We start from the raw sequence: 23,148 nt of genomic DNA, 5'->3' as shown, positions 1-23,148 counted from the left end.
GCGCGTGCGTGTGCGGACATACGTGCCTGTGTGTGGCATTTCAGGGGTTTCGTGGAAGGTCGGCCACCGCAAAGCCTCCGGTGGCTCCTAGTCCCTCCTCCCGTCAGAGCAGGACCTCAGCCTGGCCTCAGATCTGATGTCCATGTGCGGCCCCCGGGACTGGTGGCCCCTGACCCCTAACTTGCTGTCTTGCTCTGCAGGCTCATGATTCCTTGCTACACCAGGCTCTTCTGATTGGGTTCATGCAAGAGACTGTCGTTCAGGGCCACTGCACAGGTTTAATTAGACATCACGTCTTTCTCTCTTTCTGAGATGGTATTTCTTCTTGCAGGGGAGCACTGCCCAGTTGATAGCATACACCCCTGCTTTCCCAGATCCCCTGTGGACGTTCTCCTCCAGGGATGGCTTCAGCTCAGCTAGAGGCTTTGGGCTTGCCCCCCTCCTGCTGGTTCCTCCTCCAGTGTTCTACCAGCTGTGCTGAATCTCTCGTTCCCGTTCCCTTCTATCATACTAGATGACCACAATTTAGTCGAGGCGGTTGCTAAATTGGCCAACATGGCTTCATCCAGAGAAAATCAGTTGCACCATTTAGGCAAATTCATATATTCAACAGTTTCCTTTTAATTTGAAACTGATCGTAAAGTGTAATACAATGGCCACAAATTGTTCACACCCCCCTAATGCTCCCCCAATTCTTAGAGTTCCATGTAAGGCCCACCGGGAAGTCTAACTATCATAGCGTTACCCTTGATAAAAGCCTCCTAGCCTAATGGCTCAGGCAGGAAAGTCTCCCAGGGCAGTAGGCCTAGAAAAGTGAACCCCTGAACATCTCCTCGCGAATAATAAGAAACACACTCCTTCAAGCATCTCATGTTATGGTAACTTTATGGAAAGTTTTTACCTTCCCTTACTCTCATCTGTCACCAGCTTACCTGCACTAATTCCTTAGGTGACACTAAAGCATGGAGAAGGATCTTTTCTGGGTACACGTACTGAACAGGCAGGTAATATCACTCACTGTTAAAGCTCACATCAAAATCCGTCTCTGGGAGCCATGGAAACTGCCCAAAGCTCTGGAGAGAGATGAGATTGGCTGTCTCGTCCATCTATGAGCAAAAACCCCCTGGTCTGTATCTGCGTGAGGTGCTATTATAGTAAGCTTTGCTTCCTTCGGCTTCCCTACGGCGTTTGTTCTCGAAAAGATCACGGCATGAAAGCAGATTGCTTAGAGCTAAGAGCGAGATAGAATGGAAAAAAAAAAAAATCACAGGCCCTTTCTTGACCTTCCCCAACTCATCCACCCTTGCCCTCACTGTCCCACTAACACCAAAGAAAACAAAACATAACTAGCTGTGATTCTTTCAAGATGTAGGTGACTACCACTGTTGTGACTGTGGTTATTTGCACAACTCAGCAGACATATTTGTCATTGTTGAAATACCTTCTCACTGAGCTAGAAACAAGTTAATGAGTAACTGAAAACGCCATCTTGGGGATGGAGAAGGAGGAGCATATTATAATGAAAATTGCTGGCCAGAACATTGGGGACTTAATTTTTCTAATTTTAGCTACAGGCTTTTGGCAACTAAAACTTATAACCCAATGGTACTACACAATATTAACAATATTACCCCAAATGAGAAACTGCTTTACAGTTTATAAAGTACTTTTATGTCCTTTGTCACCTGTGTTTCATTCAACAACTTTTGAAGTGGGCAAGTTAGGAAATATTTTTTTAAAGATGTATTTATTTATTTGAGAGAGAGCATGAGACAGCACAGAGTGGTGGGTGAGGGGCAGAGGGAGAGGGAGAAAGAGAATCTTAAGCAGACTCCCTGCCGAGTGCAGAGCCCAATGCAGGACTCGATCCCAGGACCCCAAGATCATGACCTGAGCTGAAACCAAGAGTCGGATGTTCAACCGACTGAGCCACCCGGGTGCCCCTGCAGGTCAGGAAATATTTCAACATTATTCTTATAGAGGAAGAAACCGAGTCTCAGGGGAGCTGAGTGACTTTGTCCAAGGTCACAAGACTGGCAAGGGGCAGAAGCTGAACAGAGACTGTTTGACTCTGTAGATGAAATGCCCTTCCCTCCCTGAATGTCCCAAGTGTCAGCAGCCTGAAGGAAGAAGGGTATGGTGTTCATCCATCAGATGGGATCCACCTCATAGTGAGTGACATGAGGTCCCCTTACACTGGGGTCACATGTTTGAGGGACTGATATCCCAAGAAAGAAGGTGGGAGGGAGTCACTACAAGATGCTCCTGAGAATTCTGAGAGCGGGTTACTTAGTGAGAAGCAAAGTGTGCAGAGGAAGTAATACTATCAAACTACAGAATACGTTTTGGGAAAAGTGCCATAATTTATTCCTGGACTTATGACCAATAAGGTGGTATAAATAGATATATTACTGTATCCACATGTATTTTGATCTCTGAACAGGACTCAACAACTTTCCCATAAAAAAGCCCCCAAGACATTTCATTCCTTTACAAACTTTCTACTTATTCTTTGGCAGGCTACGTGATTTGGTCGAAAATGTTATAATCTTGCAGTTGTCACCCCTGAGAAAAGGCCCATGATACAGTTCCTCCATTGGTTTTATCCTTCTCACCAAACCAAGCCATTAATGAATTTATTCATACAAGGTGACTGCCAGCCTGTGCTCTGAAGGTCTGACTTGACAACTCAGAAGAGGTAAGCTATCGAAGTGTCCTTCACCTCCTCTTACGTGCGCAGGCTTGCTACAAGTCAGAATATAAGGTTGCACTTGATGCACTAAAAAAATGAATGAAAATCACTGGCCTAAAAGACATATTTCCTATTTCCTAAATGCTGGTCCTGTTTTGTGTTGTTTTAGTTGTTCTTTTGCCTCCAGATTGTAAAGTAACAGCAAGGAGGAAATCTTGAGTGTAGAGACTCATGGGGCTCACAGCTGTGAGTCTTAATGGCTTCGCTCCAGCACCGCTGGGAGGAGGTGACTGGTGGGGCGGAGCGGACAGCTGCTTCCCCTCGCAACGCCTGGACGCGACAGCGCTGAACGGCAAAAGGGACCTGCCTGGGCCTGGACTTCACCTTCACCCTGACCCCAAGCCCGGGAACAAGTGGCAGGTTTTCTCTTTTCAGCCCCCACACTGACATGGCAAAACTGAAAGTTTCTTGAGGGCGAACACTTCCACAAGAAACATCTGTTTAAATGGGTAAGAAACATCCATTTGGTTTTAGCATTGGTTCAAGTTGTGAGCCCAAGACGTGTCTCGTGAAGCCTCCTCCTCAGCTCACCACCAACCGGCTAGAGCTACCTTAGTCCTGCGTTGCAACTGGGCACGTGTTTATCTTCTCCGGCCTGTTTCCACTTCTCTCCTCCCAAGAACGAAGCTTCCACGGCATCCGTGATCACTTCCCACTGTCTTTGACCCAGCTTGAGTCAAGATTATCTTCTTTTTCTGACTTGCAGTGATAAAGACATTAGGCTCATCAGAATGTTCTGGCTGTACCCATGGAACAGTGCAAGCTGGAGCAAGAACAAGCCCAGGGAGGAAGGGGGTGAGGGAGTGGTAATAGATCCCCGAAATGGGTGTTTCTTGCTGGGTGGCTTTGTAAGAGTGTTTCAGTTGTTTCCAAGAGCAGGTGTGTGTGTGTGTGTGTGTGTGTGTGTGTGTGTGTGTGTGTGTGTGTGTTTGCGTACGCGTGAGCTCACGTGCATGCACCTACATGAGTACATGCACATGTGCGTGTGGTTTTCTGTGTGGGTGAGAGTGGGGACTTGGCGGAGAGGGGGCAGATGCTTAAGTTGCTTAGTCATCATGTCTTGGCTAGGGACACCTGGCCAGAGCTTGCAAAGCTTCTCAGGAATCAGCCCCAGCCAAAGTGCTGGGAGTAGCCAGCTTCCCAAGCAGCTTACAATAAGGGCTTTGACAAGACCAGCAACTGGGAACAAGGCTGATGGCAGCCCGGCAACAAGACAGTTTACTGCACCAGCTCCACAGCGGCTGGTCTGTCTTTGGAAGGGAGTCTGAACATGGTGTTCAGTCCAAAAGCATTTCCTAACTCATGGGCTCAATTCTATCTTCACAGAAAATACGTGTTGAGCTAGGGATGCTGAGAAAGCCAGAGAGCTTCCAGAGATTTGGGGATTCATAGTAACAGTCTCCTGGTTGTTATAAATATCTGTAGAGCTCAACAGGTTGCAAAGCACTTTCACGCTCAACATCACCTTTGATTTCCACAACTCACTGAGGTTGGTGAGGATGCACATCCCTACTTTACAGCTGGACAAACTGAGGCTCAGAGCACTACATAACCTGCTCCAGGTCCCACTGGGAGGAAACGTGCTGCAACTGGAACCCAAGTATCCTAATCTACCATGTGGGTGACTGGGCCTCAGGCCTCTTTTCTACCTCCTGGAACACTTAGCTCCCCGTGGGCCAGCTTAGTGGCTTCTTAGATGCTTCAGGTATGAAACCTAAATGCTGCAAGTGCTCAATCAGAAGGTGATAAGGGCTGCCGACAAACCACCAGGGGCTCTCGTTAACAATGACCTGTGATTGGGTGGGTCTCAAGGTGGGCCCCGAGCGCCTGCGCTTCTAACAGACTCCCAGATGATAAGATGTTGCTGGGCCACCGAGCCCACCTGGAGTAGCAAGGGGTATTGGGGACATTGCTGAATGTTGGTTACTTGGTTTTAATCGCCTTTTATGGGTCTTAAGTGAACAAACTAATAAAACAAGCTAATTCTAAGCTACATCTGCAGGCTCTCTGAGCTTCCAGAGGTCAGTAGAGGCAGCAATGGACCTGTCGTTTTAAGAGTAGATAGCATTTTTTGAGTGCTTACTAGGTGCCAGGAACCGAGCCAAATGCTTTGCATGGATGATTTGATGATGATGATGATGATGATGATGATGATATTGAATTGCCACAATCTTACGTACCCAAGAAAAATGAAGAAAGCAGGGGACCTACGAGGTCAGAAGAAAACTCTAAAGAAGATGTCTCCGAGACTCCAATAAGCACCCTGCCAGGGACTCAAGCCAAATCGAGGAACATGATCATGGATTGGCCGTCCCAGCATGGTCCACGAGCATGGGGCATTCTCTTTGTTTCGCGAATGGAGAAACGGACTTTCAAGAAGAGGAAGGGGGCTTGCCTTAGGACACATGGGAGTTGGGAGCAAAGTCAGGAAGAGAGGTGTCCTGCATTTCATCCAGTGCAGCAAAACAAGGGAAGAAGTGAGCCAGGACAGTGAGCCAGGGGGACCGCTTGCTAGTTACGGTGTAAAAGAGTAAAAGGTCTGTTCTGGGACGAGAGGGAGATAAAAGAGGGTCTTAACCCTCCTCTGATCCTTGTTATTATTATTATTTTTTTTATTCCCAAGTTGTGTTTTGGAGGAAAACTTTGGAAGTTCTGAGTGAGATGGCAGTAAACGCACACAGTGTTCCAAGTCTGGTTGACTAAGTGGATGTTGATGAATCACCAGGACCAGATGGCATCTGCCCAGATTTGGGGTAAAATTGTGTAAGAGCTGACCAAAGTGTAGAGCTTGTCGTTCCAAATAGCTATTGTGCCATGAGCCTGGCAGATTGCCAGTAAGTCTCCTCTCCCTGAGAAGCATTTCAAAGGGGACCTAGGGAGCGCCAGGCTGGTAGGATCGCTGAACATGTTATGCAAGTGGAACCTATTGGGAGTAAAGCATCATTTTTCCTTAAATTAAATTAACCACCATTTGTGTAGTGTTTTACAGTTTACAAAGCACTTAGGGTTAATCATGCCTAACTAATTGACTAGAATTATTTGAGAGGATAAATGTGCAATGTGGACAAAGGGAAACCAGCGGATGTAATCTATTTAAATTTTGAAAAGGCCCTTCACAAGGTCCCCTACCAAACACTGTTTTAAAAAGTTAAGTCGCCATGGAATTGTGGAGTAGCGTTTTGAAATGGATAGGGAGGTGGCGTATAGGCAGGAAAGTGAGAGGAGGGGTAGGCAGGGACATTTTTGGAGAAGGATGAAAAGTGGTGTGTCCCAAGGACCGATGCTGGAGCCAGTTAATATTTTGGCGAATCATCTGGGCAGCCTTTAGATGACTGAAAGCTGTTCTGGGTGGCAAAATGCAAAGCAGATTTCAGTCTTTTTACAATTGTCTAGATGAGCAGAGAAAGAAGAGATCAGAGTAGAGTTATTCAGAGAGAGGCCTCTGAAATCTCACTACCTGGCTCTGAATCCTGACTCTGCCCTTAGTGACCACGCAACCTTAAGGAAATTACTCTACCTCTTCCATCATCAGTTTTCTCATCTGTAAAGTGGGAAAAATAACCACTCGTCGTTCATAGTGGAAACAATACAAGACAATGCGGGCAAAGTTCCGGCGCAGCGCTTGGAGCCTGGTTAATGTTCAGAGAACATTGGCTTCTATTATTTTTACTTATTATAAGATGCCAGCCTCTGAGTGATCATGTTATGCCCTAGGAATGGAACTTGGGAGCCACTGCAGACTACTTCTTGAAAGCAATGGCAGAGTTTGTTTCAGCAATTCAGAGAGGATGGGGGATGCGTGTGGACTGAGATGGTTGTGAAAAACTTCATTCCAGGAAACCAACAATTATGGAGCACCTAGTATGTGCTAGGTACCAGGCTAGATGCTTTACAAACTTTCCCTCTTGATGTAATCCTCCAATAGTCCTATGAAGTTAGGGTATTGATCCCCATTTGACGGACGAGGGAGTGAAGACTTAGGAGGAAGGGAGCCAGAATGCAAATACACGTTTGCTCTACTCCCAAAGCTAGTTTTTTGTCACTGTATCATACTTAAAATGCAAATTTTAAATTTTAATTCTAGTATAGTTAACATACAGTGGAGGGATGGGTGTAATTTAAGAAGGGACAAAAGAGGGGTATCTATACGGAAATAAATGCGGGCAATGGTGTGAAGACAGAAACAAGAGCAGTATGTTTATGCTTCCTTCCGAAGTTACCCCATTATTGGTGTTCACTACACTCCCAAGATTGCGTTGCTTTTTATAACTGAGAAGAACCAAGGAATGTCCAACGGGAAACAGAGCCACCTGATTTGGTCAGTTCATTTTAGACAATAAAAAACAAAAACAAAAACAAAAACAGGAAGTTACCCTTTTCATCCACCCAGGTCCAGGGATGGGGGAAAAAAAAAAATGGCTACCTGAAAACTTTGTTTTTTCTAGAGTGTAGTATTTTCTTGCAGAGCTGATGGCACCGTAGGGTGTGGGGACTTTCGGAAAGTGAGAGAGAGCAGAGGCAACTGGAGTTGAATCTGCGAGCATGGCTATTTTGGCTCGGACGCTGGCCGGCTTTTGCCCACGCACCTGTAAGGAAGCGGAGCTGGTTCCTCACTTTCATCGCGCCATCCCCTGAGCCCCCGATGCACTCGTCTTCATCGTCGCCACAGTCGCCACTTTCAAGCCCTTCCTCGTCAAGGTTTTTATCCAGAACTCTACCTTTGGGCACAGACATGGTTCTCAGGAGCTGAAAGAAATGACCAGAAATGTAGCAGCAATTTAGATTTCTCAGGGAGGTCTAAACAGCGTCTTGCGAACAGGAGGCATTAAAAAATGTTGAATGAGTTACACAGAAGCTTTTAAAAAGCCATTTTCAAATGTAGGTAAGGTAAACTGCTTATATTCTTTTTCTTTTTGAGATTTATGTATTTATTTGAGAGGGAAAGAGAGAGAGAGAGGGAGAGCAAGAGCACGGGGGAGGGGCAGAGGGAGACGGAGAGGGAGAAAGAGTCCCAAGTGGACTCTGTGCTGAGCCTGGAGCCCGAGGTGGGCCTCGGTCCCATGACCCTGAGATCACCACGACCTGAGCTGAAACCAACCAACTGAGCCTACCCGGCGTCCCAACTGCTTATATTCTTTGGAGTTTTATACTTCTGGAATGTTCCATAGCATTTGATATGATTCTCTACTCCTCCATGCTACTTCCACCACCCAGTAGCCAGTGTATACTGCATCAGACCTTCCATACCATGGTATTTAAGTCCCCGAAAGCCTCCATGGTAGGAGACCTCACTGATGAGAAATTTAAGATGTGACAGACTAAACATATTTATAGGCTGAGAGGACACCAAGATCAGGAAAGATCCCTATGGAAGCCTCCTACAATGATATTTCCATTAAATTCAAACAACAAATGCTTCACACCAGATGAAGAGCCTAGCAATGGCATTTTACACACATTTTAAATACATACTTACAATTAACTGCCAATGTGCCATGCCTTGATCACTAGAAAAATTAAAAATCTCTCCCTCCTTCACAATTTCCATAAGGTGGTTTGAAATTCACATTGCTTTGTTGTAGATAATATGCCTACTAAGAGGCATGTCTGTTTTGCTCTTCAGTGTCTGGCTTTTCAGTTATGTGGTCAACGCCTTTTTTTTTTTTCTTTAAGATTTTATTTATTTATTTGACAGAGAGAGACAACGAGAGAGGGAACACAAGCAGGGGGAGCTGGAGAGGGAGAAGCAGGCTTCCTGCTAAAGCAGGGAGTCCAATGTGGGGCTCGATCCCAGGACCCTGAGATCATGACCTGAGCTGAACGCAGATGCTTAACGACTGAGCCACCCAGGCGCCCGAACACCCAACTCCCCCACATCTCTCCACTGACCCAGGAGCCCATCTCACAGCATGAATGGTCTCTGAGAGCAGTTCTTAGACCCCATGTACTTTTCCTTGCCATCTCTCACCACGGCTGTATTCCAGTGTCCTCTATTCCTGCCCCACCACCCATTTGCAGCCCTAAAAGTTGGACCCACCTCGTACTTCTAAATAATGGCCAACAAAAGATGCTGGATCTACCAAAAGCTAGATTTTTGTGATTGTACAAGAGGTATCCAGGAAAAAAAAATGCATATATGGACACATCTTGGTTTTGTGGTTTCTATTATCCGTGTTCATTGTCACTGCAAAGTATACTTTCATGTTCTCCACTTGTGATTTAGCTCCTACCCCAAGATCTACACGGAACAGGCTATATACCATAGAGAAATGTGACTGTGGGTTTGTTTCTTTTTTCAAGCAAAGAAAGAAAAGTCCAGCAACCTCTAATGGTGTTGGAGAAGCCAAGCTACCTACCATCTCCCACTCTAGCACCATCTCCACCCTACTGCCTCTAACGCATCCCCTCTCTGACCCTCCCCACCCCAACTCATCCTACACATCTAAATGTATATAATATAGGGGCGCCTGGGTGGCTCAGTCGGTGAAGCATCTGCCTTCAGCTCAGGTCATGATCTCAGGGTCCCGGAATCGAGCCCCGTGTCGGGATCCTTGCTCATCAGGGAGCCTGCTTCTCCCTCTCCCTCTCCCCCCCCCCCCACATGCCTGTGGTTTCTCTCTCTCTCTCTGTCTCAAATAAATAAATAATATCTTTAAAAAAATAAATGTATTGGGACGCCTGGGTGTCTCAGTTGGTGAAGAGTCTGCCTTCGGCTCAGGTCATGATCCCAGGGCCCTGAGATCGAATCCCGCATTGGGCTCCTTCCTCAGCGGGCAGCCTGCTTTTCCCTCTGCTTGCCGCTCCCCCTGCTTGTACTCTCTTTCTCTCTGACAAATAAATAAATACAATTTTTAAAAAAATAAATGTATACTATAGATGCATAGGCTAGGATAAGCTAACCTAGTGATTCTCAACCTTTTTGGTCCCAGGACCAAAATTTGTATTCTTGTTCAGAATCCCAGAGAACTTCTGTTTATACAAGTTGTATCTATTGACATTTACCATCTTAGAAATGATAACTGAGAAATGTAAAAAAGATTTAATAACTAGTTTAAACTTAACAGTAATAAACCCATGATGTGTTAACATAAATAACATTTTCTAATGAAAAAGAAATATATTTTTCCCTGACATAAAATAGTTAGAAGGAAGGGTGGCATTGTTTTACATTTTTGCAAATCTCTTTAAAGTCCAGCTTAATATGGTAGCTGGATTATTTTATCTGCTTCTCCATCCAATCTGTTGTTACATGTTGTTTTGATTGAAATATTTGTACAAATTCCAGTGTCTCACAGATATGTAGTGGGAAAAGAGGAAAGTATTTTAGTAGCCTTTCCAGATAACTGTGGATATTTTTCAGTGATACTTCATAAAAACCTCAAGTGGGAAAAGTTAGTTGCAATGTGGAATATGAAACCACATGAATCAACTTTTCATGTTCTGTTACATTAAAATCCATTGGTGTGTTCTGAACTTTGAATGGACCTTTTACCCATTTTGTGTCATCATACTTGGGTCATCCAAAAATACTGTTTCACTGAGCTATGCGGGTCTTCCGAATGTTAATACCTTTCATTATATGATACATAAAAAAAAAAAAAATCACATTCATTAATTACATCACCTCCAATCTAACTAGAAAAAGTCTAAGTGTTGGGAAGCTCTCAAGGTCATGGTGGCAGATACATGTTTTCCAAAATTTTGCTTTTCTCTTGAAAGTTTAAATTTTATCATTAGTAACAAATACTATCAGCTTTTCCTTTAACTGATGGGCTCTCTTTGTTCCTTTCAGAGAAAGTGTCTCGCAAATACTCAAGTCTGGATAACCATAGTTTGTCAGTCATTATTTCAAATAAAAATAGCATTGCTTGAAAATGAGGCCAGTTTAGCTCATAGCTTAAATAATCTTACAAGTGCTTTTCCTTGAGACACACAGCTATACGGTTTGCAGCAGAAATACCTTAAGTGTACACAGAATATTGTTTTTAAGATTTCTTTCTTTCTTTCTTTTAGAGAGAGAGGAGAGAGCCCGAGTGGGAGGGGCAGAGGGAGAGGGAGAGAGAATCTCAAGAAGACTCCCCACCCAGCATGGAGCCCGATGCGGGGCTCGATCCCAGGACCCTGAGATCACGACCTGAGCTGACACCAAGAATCAGACACTGACCTGACTGCATCACCCAGGCGCCCCATATACACAGAATATTTTTTTAAAGGACACTCAGGAGTTATCGTTTAATGAACTAATCATTTTTACTGCTTCGGCCATAACTCTTTTTTTTTTTTTTTTTTTTTTAAGTATGCCCAACGTGGGGCTCAAACTCATGACCTCAAGATCAAGAGTTGCATGCTCCACTGCCTAAGCCAGCCAGGTGCCCCAGCCATGATAATGTTTTTTTTTAATGGCCAGCCATGATATTCTTAAGTGAAACTGCCTTTTATTTTCTGGCAACCGGGTGCTGGTGACGAATACGGTGACTACCGGTACAGTTTGGCGTCACTGCTTTGACTGTCAGCAGCACAGCGTAAATCATTGGTGCAAACATCAACTCAGTGAAAAAGGCAAAATAACACCTCGGTACTGTTGTGCAAGTGACTCTGACCTCGTGGCTCCCTAGGCTTCATGGATTACCCGGGTCCACAAACCATTGTTTGAACACCGCTCATCTAGACTACAGTACCACTTTAGTTTGACCAACTGCCATTTACCATTATTTTATGTGAGAAAATTGCTTTTGACATAAGCATTTCTAGGTTAATTTTCAAAAATACATCCTTCATGTATGTTGTGAGATTACCTGAGTAAGAACTGTTCACTTAAGGGGAACTGGTGGTTAGATGTAGAGTAGAGAACTTGCTATTTCTCAAGCACATCTCATAACTGCGCCTGTCACTAGTCCCGTCGGCAAACATCAACTGAGCACCTAATATGGGCTGTTCTCATTGCTCTGTGTTGAAAGCACTCCATCCTTTCAAGCCAAGTTCAAATGCCACTTCCTTAATAAAGCCTTCCCGGCTACCACAGATGGTCGTTACGGTCCTCCCTTTCTTTCTTCCACCACTGCTTCCTTTGTCTGTACCTCCTAAGGAACACTTCATGTACGCAACCTGGCATTATTTAGTATACACGTGACTTCGCTCTACCACTAGCCTGTGAGCTGCCCAGGGGCCGAGTCTTCTTCATCTTTGAACCTCAGTGCATTTAAGGTAGTGCCTGGCACACAGTAGCAAAATAAAGGGGCGTGGTATCTTTAGTTCTTTCAAAGCTACTGCCACAACGTCATGAAAATGAGAAAGCCAAAGCACAGATTAATGATAGAAGAACTTGTGAATGAATAGCTAAATGCTTTTGGACCACCCTGCCTAAGATCGATAGCTAATCTTTGAGAGGCCATTTTCCAGCCTCGTGTACGATGCCCCCAGTATTCTCTCGTAGTTCAATTTTTTTAAGTACAATTAATAAAAAAACAACAACAACCTTTAAAACGTTGTCAGCGAGATTACTACTTTAGTCTTAAATGGCCCCCATTTTGGAGACGACCTCAACATTGAAGGATTATAGTTTATGTTGAAACCATTACACACAGCCATCTGCTGAGGAGCCTAACCCGCACACACTGACAGAACAAATCTAAACCTAGAAAACTATTGTTAAGGCAAAAGTCCTAAAGAAGAGTCTGAAGCTCCAGAGTGTTGAAAGAAGGGTAATGTGTCAGGGATGAGGAATTGCCAGCGAGAACCGTGGATTTAGTACAGCCTAGAATTTGGCACAGAAATCAAATCAGCTAATTACATTTCACAATATTGACCTTTTTGTTCCCTCTCTCACTCTTTACAATGTCTTCTAGATTGCACGCTCACTTTATAAAAAAGAAAGTTATGAGGGCCTTTGCACACAAATCAGCTAACTTTTGGTGCCTAATGCTTTTGATTAACTGTTTACCATTTTCAAAGGACACTATTCTGTGAGTTTTTTAAAAGCCGAGGCTCAGAATAATTAAAACACAGGTCTGATTATCTCACTCCACTTCCCCCATCATCATTCCATAAGCCTGACATTTCTGCCACGCATTGCCTGGCAGACCTTAGCAGGAAGCGCACAAGCTTTTTTCACAGCCAGCTTTTTTGACAGCTCCTAGCCTCCCTGCAACTCTGGTTGAGTCGCATGAGACTATCACAGTTGCTTAAATATACAATCGATTTTTATTTTATAATCTAATACTTTAATCATGTAAGTATCAGTATAATAGAGAAAGGCGACAGGAAAGAGAAATTAAAAAAAAAAAAATCCCCAATTCCCAAACTCTAATAAACAACATTTGTGTTTTTAAAGGTAAACTTCTTTGTAATGCCTATATTTTTACATTGGTGAATTTGGATTTGAGAATCAGACTGACTTGGGGTTAGAATCCTGATTTCCCCCTCATTAGCGTTTCCCCCACTTATTAACTTTGTCGCTTATTCTCTCTTAAACCTCAGTGTCCTCATCTGTGAAATGAGGAAAATAATGCCTGCCTCAGAGAATCGTTGTTATTCTTTAAATATGACAAAACACCTACATGGTGCCTTTAAGGAAACTACTGAAATTCACTTAACCATGCTCTAACACTGAATATTGACATCACTTCTAGTTCTTTTGTTCTTATAAATAAAGATGAAGCATCAGGAGCATTCACCTAACTCTTTCCATATTTTGGATTATTTCCTTAGTTTCCCATTAGTAGGATTCTTGGGTCAAAGGGTATATACATTTTTTAGGGGCACCTGGCTGGCTCAGTCAGTAAAGTGTGCTACTCTTGCTCTCGGGGTCATGAGTTTATGACCCAAGTTGGGAGTAGAGATTACTTAAAAAAAACATAAGGGAAAGGATATGTACATTTTTATATACCATGGGAGCGAGTCTTCAATGTCCATAAGAATTACCTAGGATGCTTGTTAAAAACTCAGGCTCCCAGGCCACATCTACAGAGCTGCTGATTTAGCGGGCCTGAGGTAGAGCACAGATCTGCATTTTTTTTTAATTTTATTTTATTATGTTATGTTAGTCACCATACATTACATCATTAGTTTTTGATGTAGTGTTCCCTGATTCATTGTTTGCATATAACACCCAGTGCTCCATGCAGAGCGTGCCCTCTTTAATACCCATCACCGGGCTAACCCATCCCCCCACCCCTTCTCCCCCCTACAGATCTGCATTTTTAACTAGATCCGTCTCCCGCCATCTTGCCGAGAGTGAAGCACAGTTCCCCGTTTAAGAAAGGCTGCTCCAGTGTCACTCCACTTCCCAGAAACCCTCTGAAATCATGTTTGTAAAGAGTCACCTCAGCCTCATGTGTGTTTGAATTCCTTAATACGTGCTCTTCAAACCATTTTTTTTTTTAAAAAGTATATTCAGTCTGATGATTTCCTTTTCACTTAAGTATGGACATCATGACCTTTTTGTCTTTGTAGTTAATGAAAATACCCTTGTGTAAAGGTGAGTGACTTTGTTTGATTAGAAAGTGAAATATTTATAGTTAGCTTTGGAACAGGTACCCAGGGCTGTGTGACAAAAGGAACCAAGAAGCCTGGAATAATTACTTAAGAAAATTAGAACCACAGTGTAAGAGAAAAAAAAATAGCTAGAATACAGCAATTTCATGTTCTTAAAACCATAACCAGGATAACAAAAGAAAACCGTGGCACGGGACGATGTGATTTGGCCAAAGCTCTTTTTGTGCCTGGTTGGCAGGAGAACTAAGATCAAAGAACATACTTGTTGTTCTTAGGGGGGATCAAATATGCTGAAATTAGACCAGCAAGAGCAGCAACTCTTGATCTGTCTGTATGGTATAAATAACATGCCTCTTGAAATTATCTTGATTGCAAAGATATGAACCTTATCAGCCACACACTGTGTTAGGGCTTAACATATGTTCTCTCACAGAATCCTCAACTCCTCACCACCAATTTGTGTAATGAGGAAGACTGCAATCCCTCTCTACCCACCCCCCACCCCACCCCCCGGCAAGGGAGGACTCTGAGACTCCGAGAGGCGACATGACTTGACCAAGTCACTGAGTAAGTGATGGAGGCCTCATTAAAAATAAGGGCTTCTGCTTCCAAGCCCAGAGCTCTCCAAAAAAAAAAAAAAAAAAACATGCTGTGTTAAGTAAAGACATCAACTAATGGGGCTTTGATTTCACATTTTTGCCATCCGAACTGCTTTTACCTGAGATGATTTCCCATTCAATCCCACCTTCTCGGATGCCGGCCGTGAACTACAGCTTGATGGGTGAGCCTTTTGTTATTGGGTGGGAGACCCAGGGAGGGAGAGATAATGGCACTGGATACCTCTCACTTGTTTTTCCCAGCCTTGCCATCCACTGTGCCTTAAATAACCAAACCATCTCATCACAAACAGGTTTGTTTTGAAAAGCTTCAGACAGCTGGTTAGAATAGAATGAAAAATTCCATTACTGCTGTTACATGGCTACGCGTTTTCTTGACTTTAAGCTCTTTAGCTTTTTAAAACTAAAGGATCAGAAACAAAATAGAGATCTACAAATATGAGGTTTGGTACATAGCTGGAGGCTTTAGCTGGTCTTGTCTCCTTGGGCCACTCACATACCTATCTCTGGGCAGTTTTTCAGTATCTGGAATCCAGGTTACATTTTAAAGCGATTAAGCTGGGCTTACAAAACTGATTTTGAACTGTTTGGAAGCTCGGCTTTATACAACCTGCAAGGAATGCTTTGGGGGGCCCAGATTTCCATGTCCACAGCAATGTAAACACATGCTTTACTGTTTGCATTTGAGTAGCATAAGCTAATGGGAAACAAAAGCTTTTCTGGAATGCCTTATTATTTATACGTCGTGCACATCCACAAGACTTAGGGCACGTGACCTCTGTTTTGCGTGCACGCTTTCTTTGAACAAATGCACCAAACCACAGCCACAACTAATTGGAAACAATTGCAAGTCCACACATTTGAGATGAAGCCAGAACCCCAATGCGTAGGGCTAGAATTAATGGCTATATGTGCACTTCACACATTGGAGAGGCAATAAAGCCTCGCAGTTAAGAGTGTGAGCTTTGGAATCTGACCAGCATGGATTTGAATCTCCACTCGGCCTACTTACGAGCTGTGTTACTTTGGGCAAGTTATTTAATCTCTCTGAGCTTCAGTTTCTTTACCTGTAAAACGGAGGATAATGCTATTCACTCACCTTTCAGAGTCCCGTGTGGCCTTCTGTCACAGAACTTTCCACGGTTTGTAATGATAAATTCCCCCGTTGCACCTCCACTAGACTAACAGAAGGGATAATGGTCTGTTTTGATTACCAGTGTGTATATAGCACAGTGTTTGGTGCAAAGTAAACGCTCGATAAACATTCATTAAATGGATGAGTGAACAAAGAAAGAGATGACGGTGTGGAAGGTGTTTCGCACGTTGCTTGGCAAGATAGTAAGTTCTCGAACATGTTAACTCTGCTGCTGAGGATAACGACGATCTTGAAGAGGAAGGAGAGGAGAAGCAATGGTAGCAGCCCCAGAAGCAGACACGAAAAGCTTATTACAGATGCCCTGTAAGGCAAAACAAGTTAACACTCCGTGGGCAGACTCAGAGGTACCAGAAAGAAGGCTGGGTGGAAGCTTTTTTAAGAGTCTGCGGAAACTTCTATATGAGCACCGCACACTAACTGATTGTGCCACCAGAGCTCCCTGAGGAATCCATCTGGATGCTCCCAGTAAGATAAGGGTCTGTGCACTAAGGGTGCACGCAGAGACGTTAGCGATGGAGAGCAAACGGACCCGCTAGAGGCTGGGCTTCCATATGGAATCAGTAAGAAGGCCACCCACACCCAGAGGCGCTCGTCTGGGCTTTGCTTCCGTGTCTGCCTCTTATTCATAGCACACACTTTCTCTACCACTTCCAGCTCCCCCGATTTTTACTTTGTGTTTGTTAACGGAGCACTGAAACTTGTGCAAATAAGTCCTCCCAATGAAATAAATGTCTAGCTGGTAAAACAAACCAGGAGGTGAAAGCAGCGAACTGGAGCTACAACGAAAACTATTTCGGTGGGGGGGCGCCTGGGTGGCTCAGTCAGTGAAGTGTCTGCCTTCCGCTCAGGTCATGATCTCAGGGTCCTGGGATCGAGCCCCACATGGGGCTTTCTGCTCAGCGGGGAGCCTGCTTCTCCCTCTCCCTCTGCCCCTCCCCCCACCCATGCACTTGCTCTCTCTCTCTCTCATATAAATAAATAAAATCCTTAAAAAAAAAAGACACCAAAAAACAAAATTATTTCGCTGGGGCTCCCTCTCCGTGGTAGAAATGGTTCTCTGCAGTTTTAGGAAGCTGTCCACTGCTTGAAAATAAAAAATTTATAAGAATATTACCAATAGCTTAGACCTGTACAGAGTTTTATTTTTTTCCAAGAGGAAGTATAGCACGGTGGTTAAAAGCTCAGACTTGAGAGTCAGAAAACTTGCATTCAAATCCAGACTCTATCATTTACTGCTTTGTTGCTCTAAACAAGTTGTTCTTTAACTCCTCAGAGCCTTATGTTTCTCATCTATAAAGTGGGTATAATGATACCTGTACCCACCTCCCATAGTGCATTGCTGTGGGGATTAAATGAGGTCATCCCTGTAAAGCACTGAGCTTAGTGTCTGTCACACAGTAAGTGTTCACACAATGGTATATATTAAAACCTGTATATTTCTAAAATCTGAATCTCTGAAGGGGACAAATTCTGAATTGTTGGTGTTAGTTGACATTCAGTTACAGCCTGGGTAGGGCTCATTCTGTGGAACACTGTAGGGCCCTCAAAAACATCTTAATGTGTCATTACGATCAGCATTGGATTATTTTTATAATTAAAAGTACTTCCATATCTGTTTTTTCAGTTGATCCATCCAGGACCTCCAGGAGACAGCAGGGCAAGTATTACTAGCTTCATTTTACGAATCAGGGAATTGTTACGGAGAGAGAGATGTGAGACAATGTACCCATTTTTAGCACGACAACTGTTTAAGGGTAGCTATTGTAAGGTTGGTAGGATTTGGAGTGGGGTCGGTGATGAGAGCTTCTGTACTCCATCATTAACTGGGAAGGGCCACGGTCCTGGGACCCAAACAGTGCCTGAGGCATGGAAGGTACTCAGGAAATGCTTGCTAACTGAAAGAATGAATGAACCAATGGGTTAGCAAAAATAAATAAGCAATTGATTCCCCCACTTACGATTTCTCCCAATCTCCGTCTCTGCAACCCTGATCTGATCTGCCATTGCTATTGCTCAGGTCTGGAAATAGCTGATTCCTGCCAGGGAGCCCTTGGAGACACTGAGGCTAGACAGATGTACAGAGAGACTAAGTGACTGACTACCAGCCTTCACTTTATTAGGGCAACCCTGAGAGGCAGGTCCCACATTCTGCCCCAGTTGAGGGAGCCTCCTCCTCTGATAAAGTGAGGTGAAGTTGGGGGCACCTGGTTGGCTCAGGCATGGAGCAGGTGACTCTTGACCTCAGCGTCATGAGTTTGAGCCCCACGTTGGGCGTGAAGCGTACTTAAAAAAAAGTGGGGTGAAGTCAAAGAGGAAGGCAAAAAATTGATCTTTTAAAGCAAATGAACCAACTAACCCAAAGGGATGCGGCGAACCAAAGCACTAAGTGGCTGGATGGGGTTCCCAAGGCCACCAGCGAGCCTCTTCCAATCCTCAGTGAATCTTCTGTTTGCTAGATTAGTCCGCCTGTGTGTGTTAATTCTGGGCTCTGTAATGCCTTCCTTTAAGGTCTCCGGCCTTAGCAGACTAAATCTCACTTTAAGGGGCCAAAAGTCCCACGAAGTAGGGTGCCAGTGATAAGGCTGGAGTCAAGGTGGGCCTAGACTGGGGAAGGGGCCAGCTCAGGCTGAGCCGCCAGGTGTGGTGGCAGCAGGTCCCTGTAGGCCACCGGGTCCAATTTCTCTCCGAAAACATCTGACTCGGGCTACCACCACTGTTGAAGATTAGTGACTTGTCCCTATGTCAGTTTTAAATCACCGTGAAAAGCCACAAGGACAAAATAGAACTGTTTCTGTAAGGAAAACTTACTTGGAAGACATCTGTGAACCCCCCCCAGCACCACTTGGTTTCCAAAGGAATTGCCACAGCCAGCCAGAGGGCAAGGGTCCCAGGGTGAGGGTGTACTAAGATATTACACGTTTCCTCAGGGAACTGAGGCTACACAGGCATGGTCTGAGCTTTTACAATTGTCCTAGTGTATAAACCTGATTCAGTCCAAATAGACATCTTGTGGTTATACTTTTGGGAAATGAAAATTCTTGCCTCTAAAAATAACCTCTGTGTATGAACCACAGTTAGCCATGTCATCAAGCATGGGGCTTGAAGAATCAACCTCAATGACTGGAGAACGATGGTTCACTATTCTTCTGGAAGGCCTTTGGCCCACCGAGGATCACTGAGATACCTCTAGTTTTCCTGTCAAAGGTTTCTTCCTTTAAAGACTAGGTCTAGATTAGGGTTTAAAAATAGGTTTTCAGTGAAAACAGTTGTCCTACTCTGGTATACTATTTGAAAAATATGAGCTTTGAAATAGGTTACAGATAATTACGGCAAAATTACATTATTCTGAAGTATAATAAATGAATTGGTACATCTGGTATAAATAAATTAGCTGGGACTTGATGAAAAACTAGATTCCCAGTTTCTAGTTATTATTTGCTTGGAGGTCAGAGAGTTTCAAACCTTTCCTTTTCCAAGTTTTAGGCTACAGAATCTCAAGAGGGAAATGGGCTCCCACAGAAAACATGAATCCGTTCCTCAGACAGGCCCCTTGTTTTTCCTAAGAAGCTTACTAGAATTTAACCACAAGGTCTGGAAAGAGCATCATGGAACCAAGTCCAGCTAATTTGTACTCAGTGCTGGGCAGGGCTTGATCCTATGCTATTTTGGCGAGGTATATGTCGGTAAAGATTATGGTGAATTATTTTCACTGTTGGTTCTCTTTAGTGGATGGGGTACATACACTTTGCTTGCTCCTGGAACTGAAGTGCTTGGCTGGCTGTCTTACCTGGACTCCTTCCCTATCCCACAAAGCTATTGGGTGATGATAGTAGTGATGGAGTTGCAGAAATAGGAGAATATAAGTGTGGGAGAGAAAATGGACAGCTTATAACAGACTGTAGCCAACACATAGTTATGGTCCCACCTTTCTTTGTTTCTCTTCACTGAGCTTAGTAGGTAAGAATGTCTTGACCTGTTCTAACATGGGCTTCTCCACCATCCTCTGGGATTCCTTTTAGTCACAGTTAACATTTTGTTAATTGTTTCTCTCCTCCACAACGTTTAACCTCTTTTGATATACCAGGTAATATGCATACATCCTGAATGTCATGTTGCATCAACATACTTGTGGATACAGCCATGGTAATTTTCACCTTTGAAGAAATCAACCTGTATGCCCTAGCTAGATACAACAGGGAAGGAGATGGTTGGGAAGCAGAGAACTCACCTCCCACAGAATGGTGTCCAGTATGAGAAATGGAGGTATTAGATGTCTTCAGTACCCAGAAGTGCTCAGCATTATATTCAACATGTTACTAAGGGATTTAAGTCATAGACTTGGAATGGTAAGTGAGTTAGAAAGGGCCTGAGAGATGATATGCTCCAATGGCCCCATTTTACAAATGAGCATGGCAAGCCCACAAAGGCAATAGTTGGTAGAACTTTTCAACCATATCAGTGCTGCAAGTAACACTAGCTTTCTGCCAGATCCTTGGGGATATCATAGGAGAATCAGTTGAGGGCAGGTAAGATAAGAAAGAGGCAAAGGGACTTGAGAGTTGCAAAAAGCCTTTAGGTCCAGAAGGTGGACAATGAGGTTCTTCTTCCTGGGTCCTTAACCAAACCTGGTCAAATCATAGGCTAGGAAGAGGACATCATGACTCCTGGGAGCATGCGGCAGCCAACTGCCAGGTTGGTTGGCATGGGTGAGTGGTAGTGAAAGAACATGGAGCTTGTCCTCAAGAAATATGTAGTTCATAATGAGTTCTTCTCTAGAAGGTGTGGGAAAGTAGGGGAATAATACCTTCCAAAGTCCTCATCTCATCCACTCCTTTAATTAATTAATTTTAGAGAGAGCATGTGTGTGCGAGCAGGGGTGTGGGAAGGGGCAGAGGGAGAGAGATTGAGAATCTTAAGCAGGCCCCATGCCCAGCGGGGAACCTGACGTGGGGCTCGATCTCATGACCCTGAGATCATGACCTGAGCCAAAATCAAGAGTCAGATGCTTAACTGACTGAGCCACCCAGGCACCCCAATCTCATCTACTCTTAAGTGGATAAGTCAACCCACCAAAATATAGGTACTTCCTTTTCTCCCATTCATCTCTTCCTGTCTATTCCCAAGTAATTCCAGTTGAAACATCTCAGAGAAACATAGTCATACTGAAATCCTTGCATTTGCATTCAATTAAACATAATTCCGTTTTGTTTCCTACTCTCTTATACACATTTAGACATTTGATCAATTTAGTTAAACTGAGTGGTGGATTCCTAAGTCATGGTGGCTTTCAACTAAATCAAAACTTCAAATATGTTGCTGTCCCAAAGATTAAATTTGGTGGGCTGGTTGTAATTTATACATCTTTAAATAGCAACCATATTTAAGGACTACCCTGACATTTCAGATGGTGGACATCTTGTGTTTTCATGTTTCCAGAAAGAGTCAGGAACATATACAGTGTAACCATTGGTAAAGTTGTATGTAATGATTCTACAAGCTTGAACTAAATTCCAGCATTACCATCTGTGAGTTGACAGTGCAGAGACCTTCTGCTATAAATGCACCACCCACAATACCAGGGACTAAGTGCCCAACAAATTCACACACTTAGGTACTTATGCTTATGCAGATACCTTTATTAATGGAAATCAAATACACAATTATCTGAATAAGTAATATAAAAGCTGGAGGACCACAGGGGTTTGCAGGGGGCTGCTGTTAATGCTAACCAGTTCTTCTTTCCAAAACATGTCCTGCTCTATCCTACCCCAGCTTGACTTGTTTCTGATTCTAGGTATACCAGCCAGAAATGAGATCTATTTTCCATCAACATAACTGGGAAAATAGTTCCTTCACTTTTGTCATTAAGACAATATCTCCTTTATACAGGCCAAACCTGTACACTTAGAAACATTACCTTGCTTTTAGAGAAGCATACTCTTTCATTGTATTGCTTTGTGAAATTTCACTTTCTAGCTCTATATTAAATAATTATCCAAGCCTATTATTTCTCACATCACTGCGTTGAAAGTCAAAGACAATGAGAGAACCATGAAAGCAGTGAGAAATGTAACTCATCATGTACAAGTAATACTCAAGAAGATTAATAGCCAATTTCTCATCAGAAACCAAGAACCTGAGAAGGCAGTGGGATAACACACTCAAAACACTGAAAGAAAAAAAAAAACTGTCAATGAAGAATTCTATATCTGACAAAAGTGTCCTTCCAAAAATGAAGGAGAAATTAAGACATTCCCAGATAAACAAAAGCTGAGAGAGCTTGTCACTACTACACGTGCCCTTCAAGAAATGCTAAAGGGAGTCCTTTAGGCTGAAATGAAATGACACTAGACAATAACCGAAAGGCACAGGAAAAATGGAGAACATCTGTAAAGGTAACTCCACAAGTAATATTATTGTGTTTTGTTCAGCAAATACTTTCTCCTATTGGTTTTAAAGGATAATTGCATAAAGCAATAATTATAAATATGTGTGGATGCACTTATATAAGATGTAAATTGTATGACAATAACAGCACAGAGGGGAGAGAAAACAAAGTTATGTAGTAGTGATGTTTTATATACTAATGAAATTAAATTGGGATCAATCCAAAGTAGATTGCTATAATTTAAGATGTTAATTATAACCCAGAGGGCAACCACTAAGAAAATTACTTTAAAAACATAATAAAATAAATGACAAGGGAATTAGATGATAAGCTAGAAAATACCTATTTAACACAGAAGAAGGTAGTAATGAAGGAATAGAGGGAAAAAAGAGACATAGACGTATAGAAAACAAATAGCAAAATGACAGATGTAAGTCGTATCATATCAGTAATGACATTGTGTAAATGGATTAAATTCTCCAGTCTAAGGGCAGAGTTCTAATTATATGCTGCCTATAAGACCTACATTTCACAAAGACAAAAATAGGTTGAAAGCAAAAAGATGGAAAAAATATACCATGCAAACAGTAACTGAAAAAGAGCTAGAGTGGCTATACTAATATCAGACAAAATATAGTTTAAGACAAAAATTGTTGCTATAGACAAATAAGGCCATTTTTTCCTAATGCTTAAGGGTCAATATGCCAATAATTTACAATTATAAATGTATATGTACCTAACA

At 43.1% G+C, this 23,148-nt stretch overlaps 1 protein-coding gene across 1 annotated transcript in view; it reads right to left on the bottom strand.

Moving 5' to 3' along the window:
• The window catches only part of GPC3 (glypican 3), a 400,853-nt gene that overhangs the window by 41,879 nt on the left and 335,826 nt on the right, over positions 1 to 23,148 (bottom strand). The window contains exon 7 of the mRNA XM_078063901.1: positions 7,339 to 7,498. Within this exon, the coding sequence (XP_077920027.1) occupies positions 7,339 to 7,498 (160 nt within the window). The remainder of the gene's footprint in view (positions 1 to 7,338; positions 7,499 to 23,148) is intronic.

This window comes from Halichoerus grypus, chromosome X (genome assembly GCF_964656455.1).
Source record: "Halichoerus grypus chromosome X, mHalGry1.hap1.1, whole genome shotgun sequence".
Taxonomy (NCBI): domain Eukaryota; kingdom Metazoa; phylum Chordata; class Mammalia; order Carnivora; family Phocidae; genus Halichoerus; species Halichoerus grypus.
Note: the sequence above shows the minus strand (reverse complement) of the source record. Positions and strands in the feature narration are given on the sequence as shown.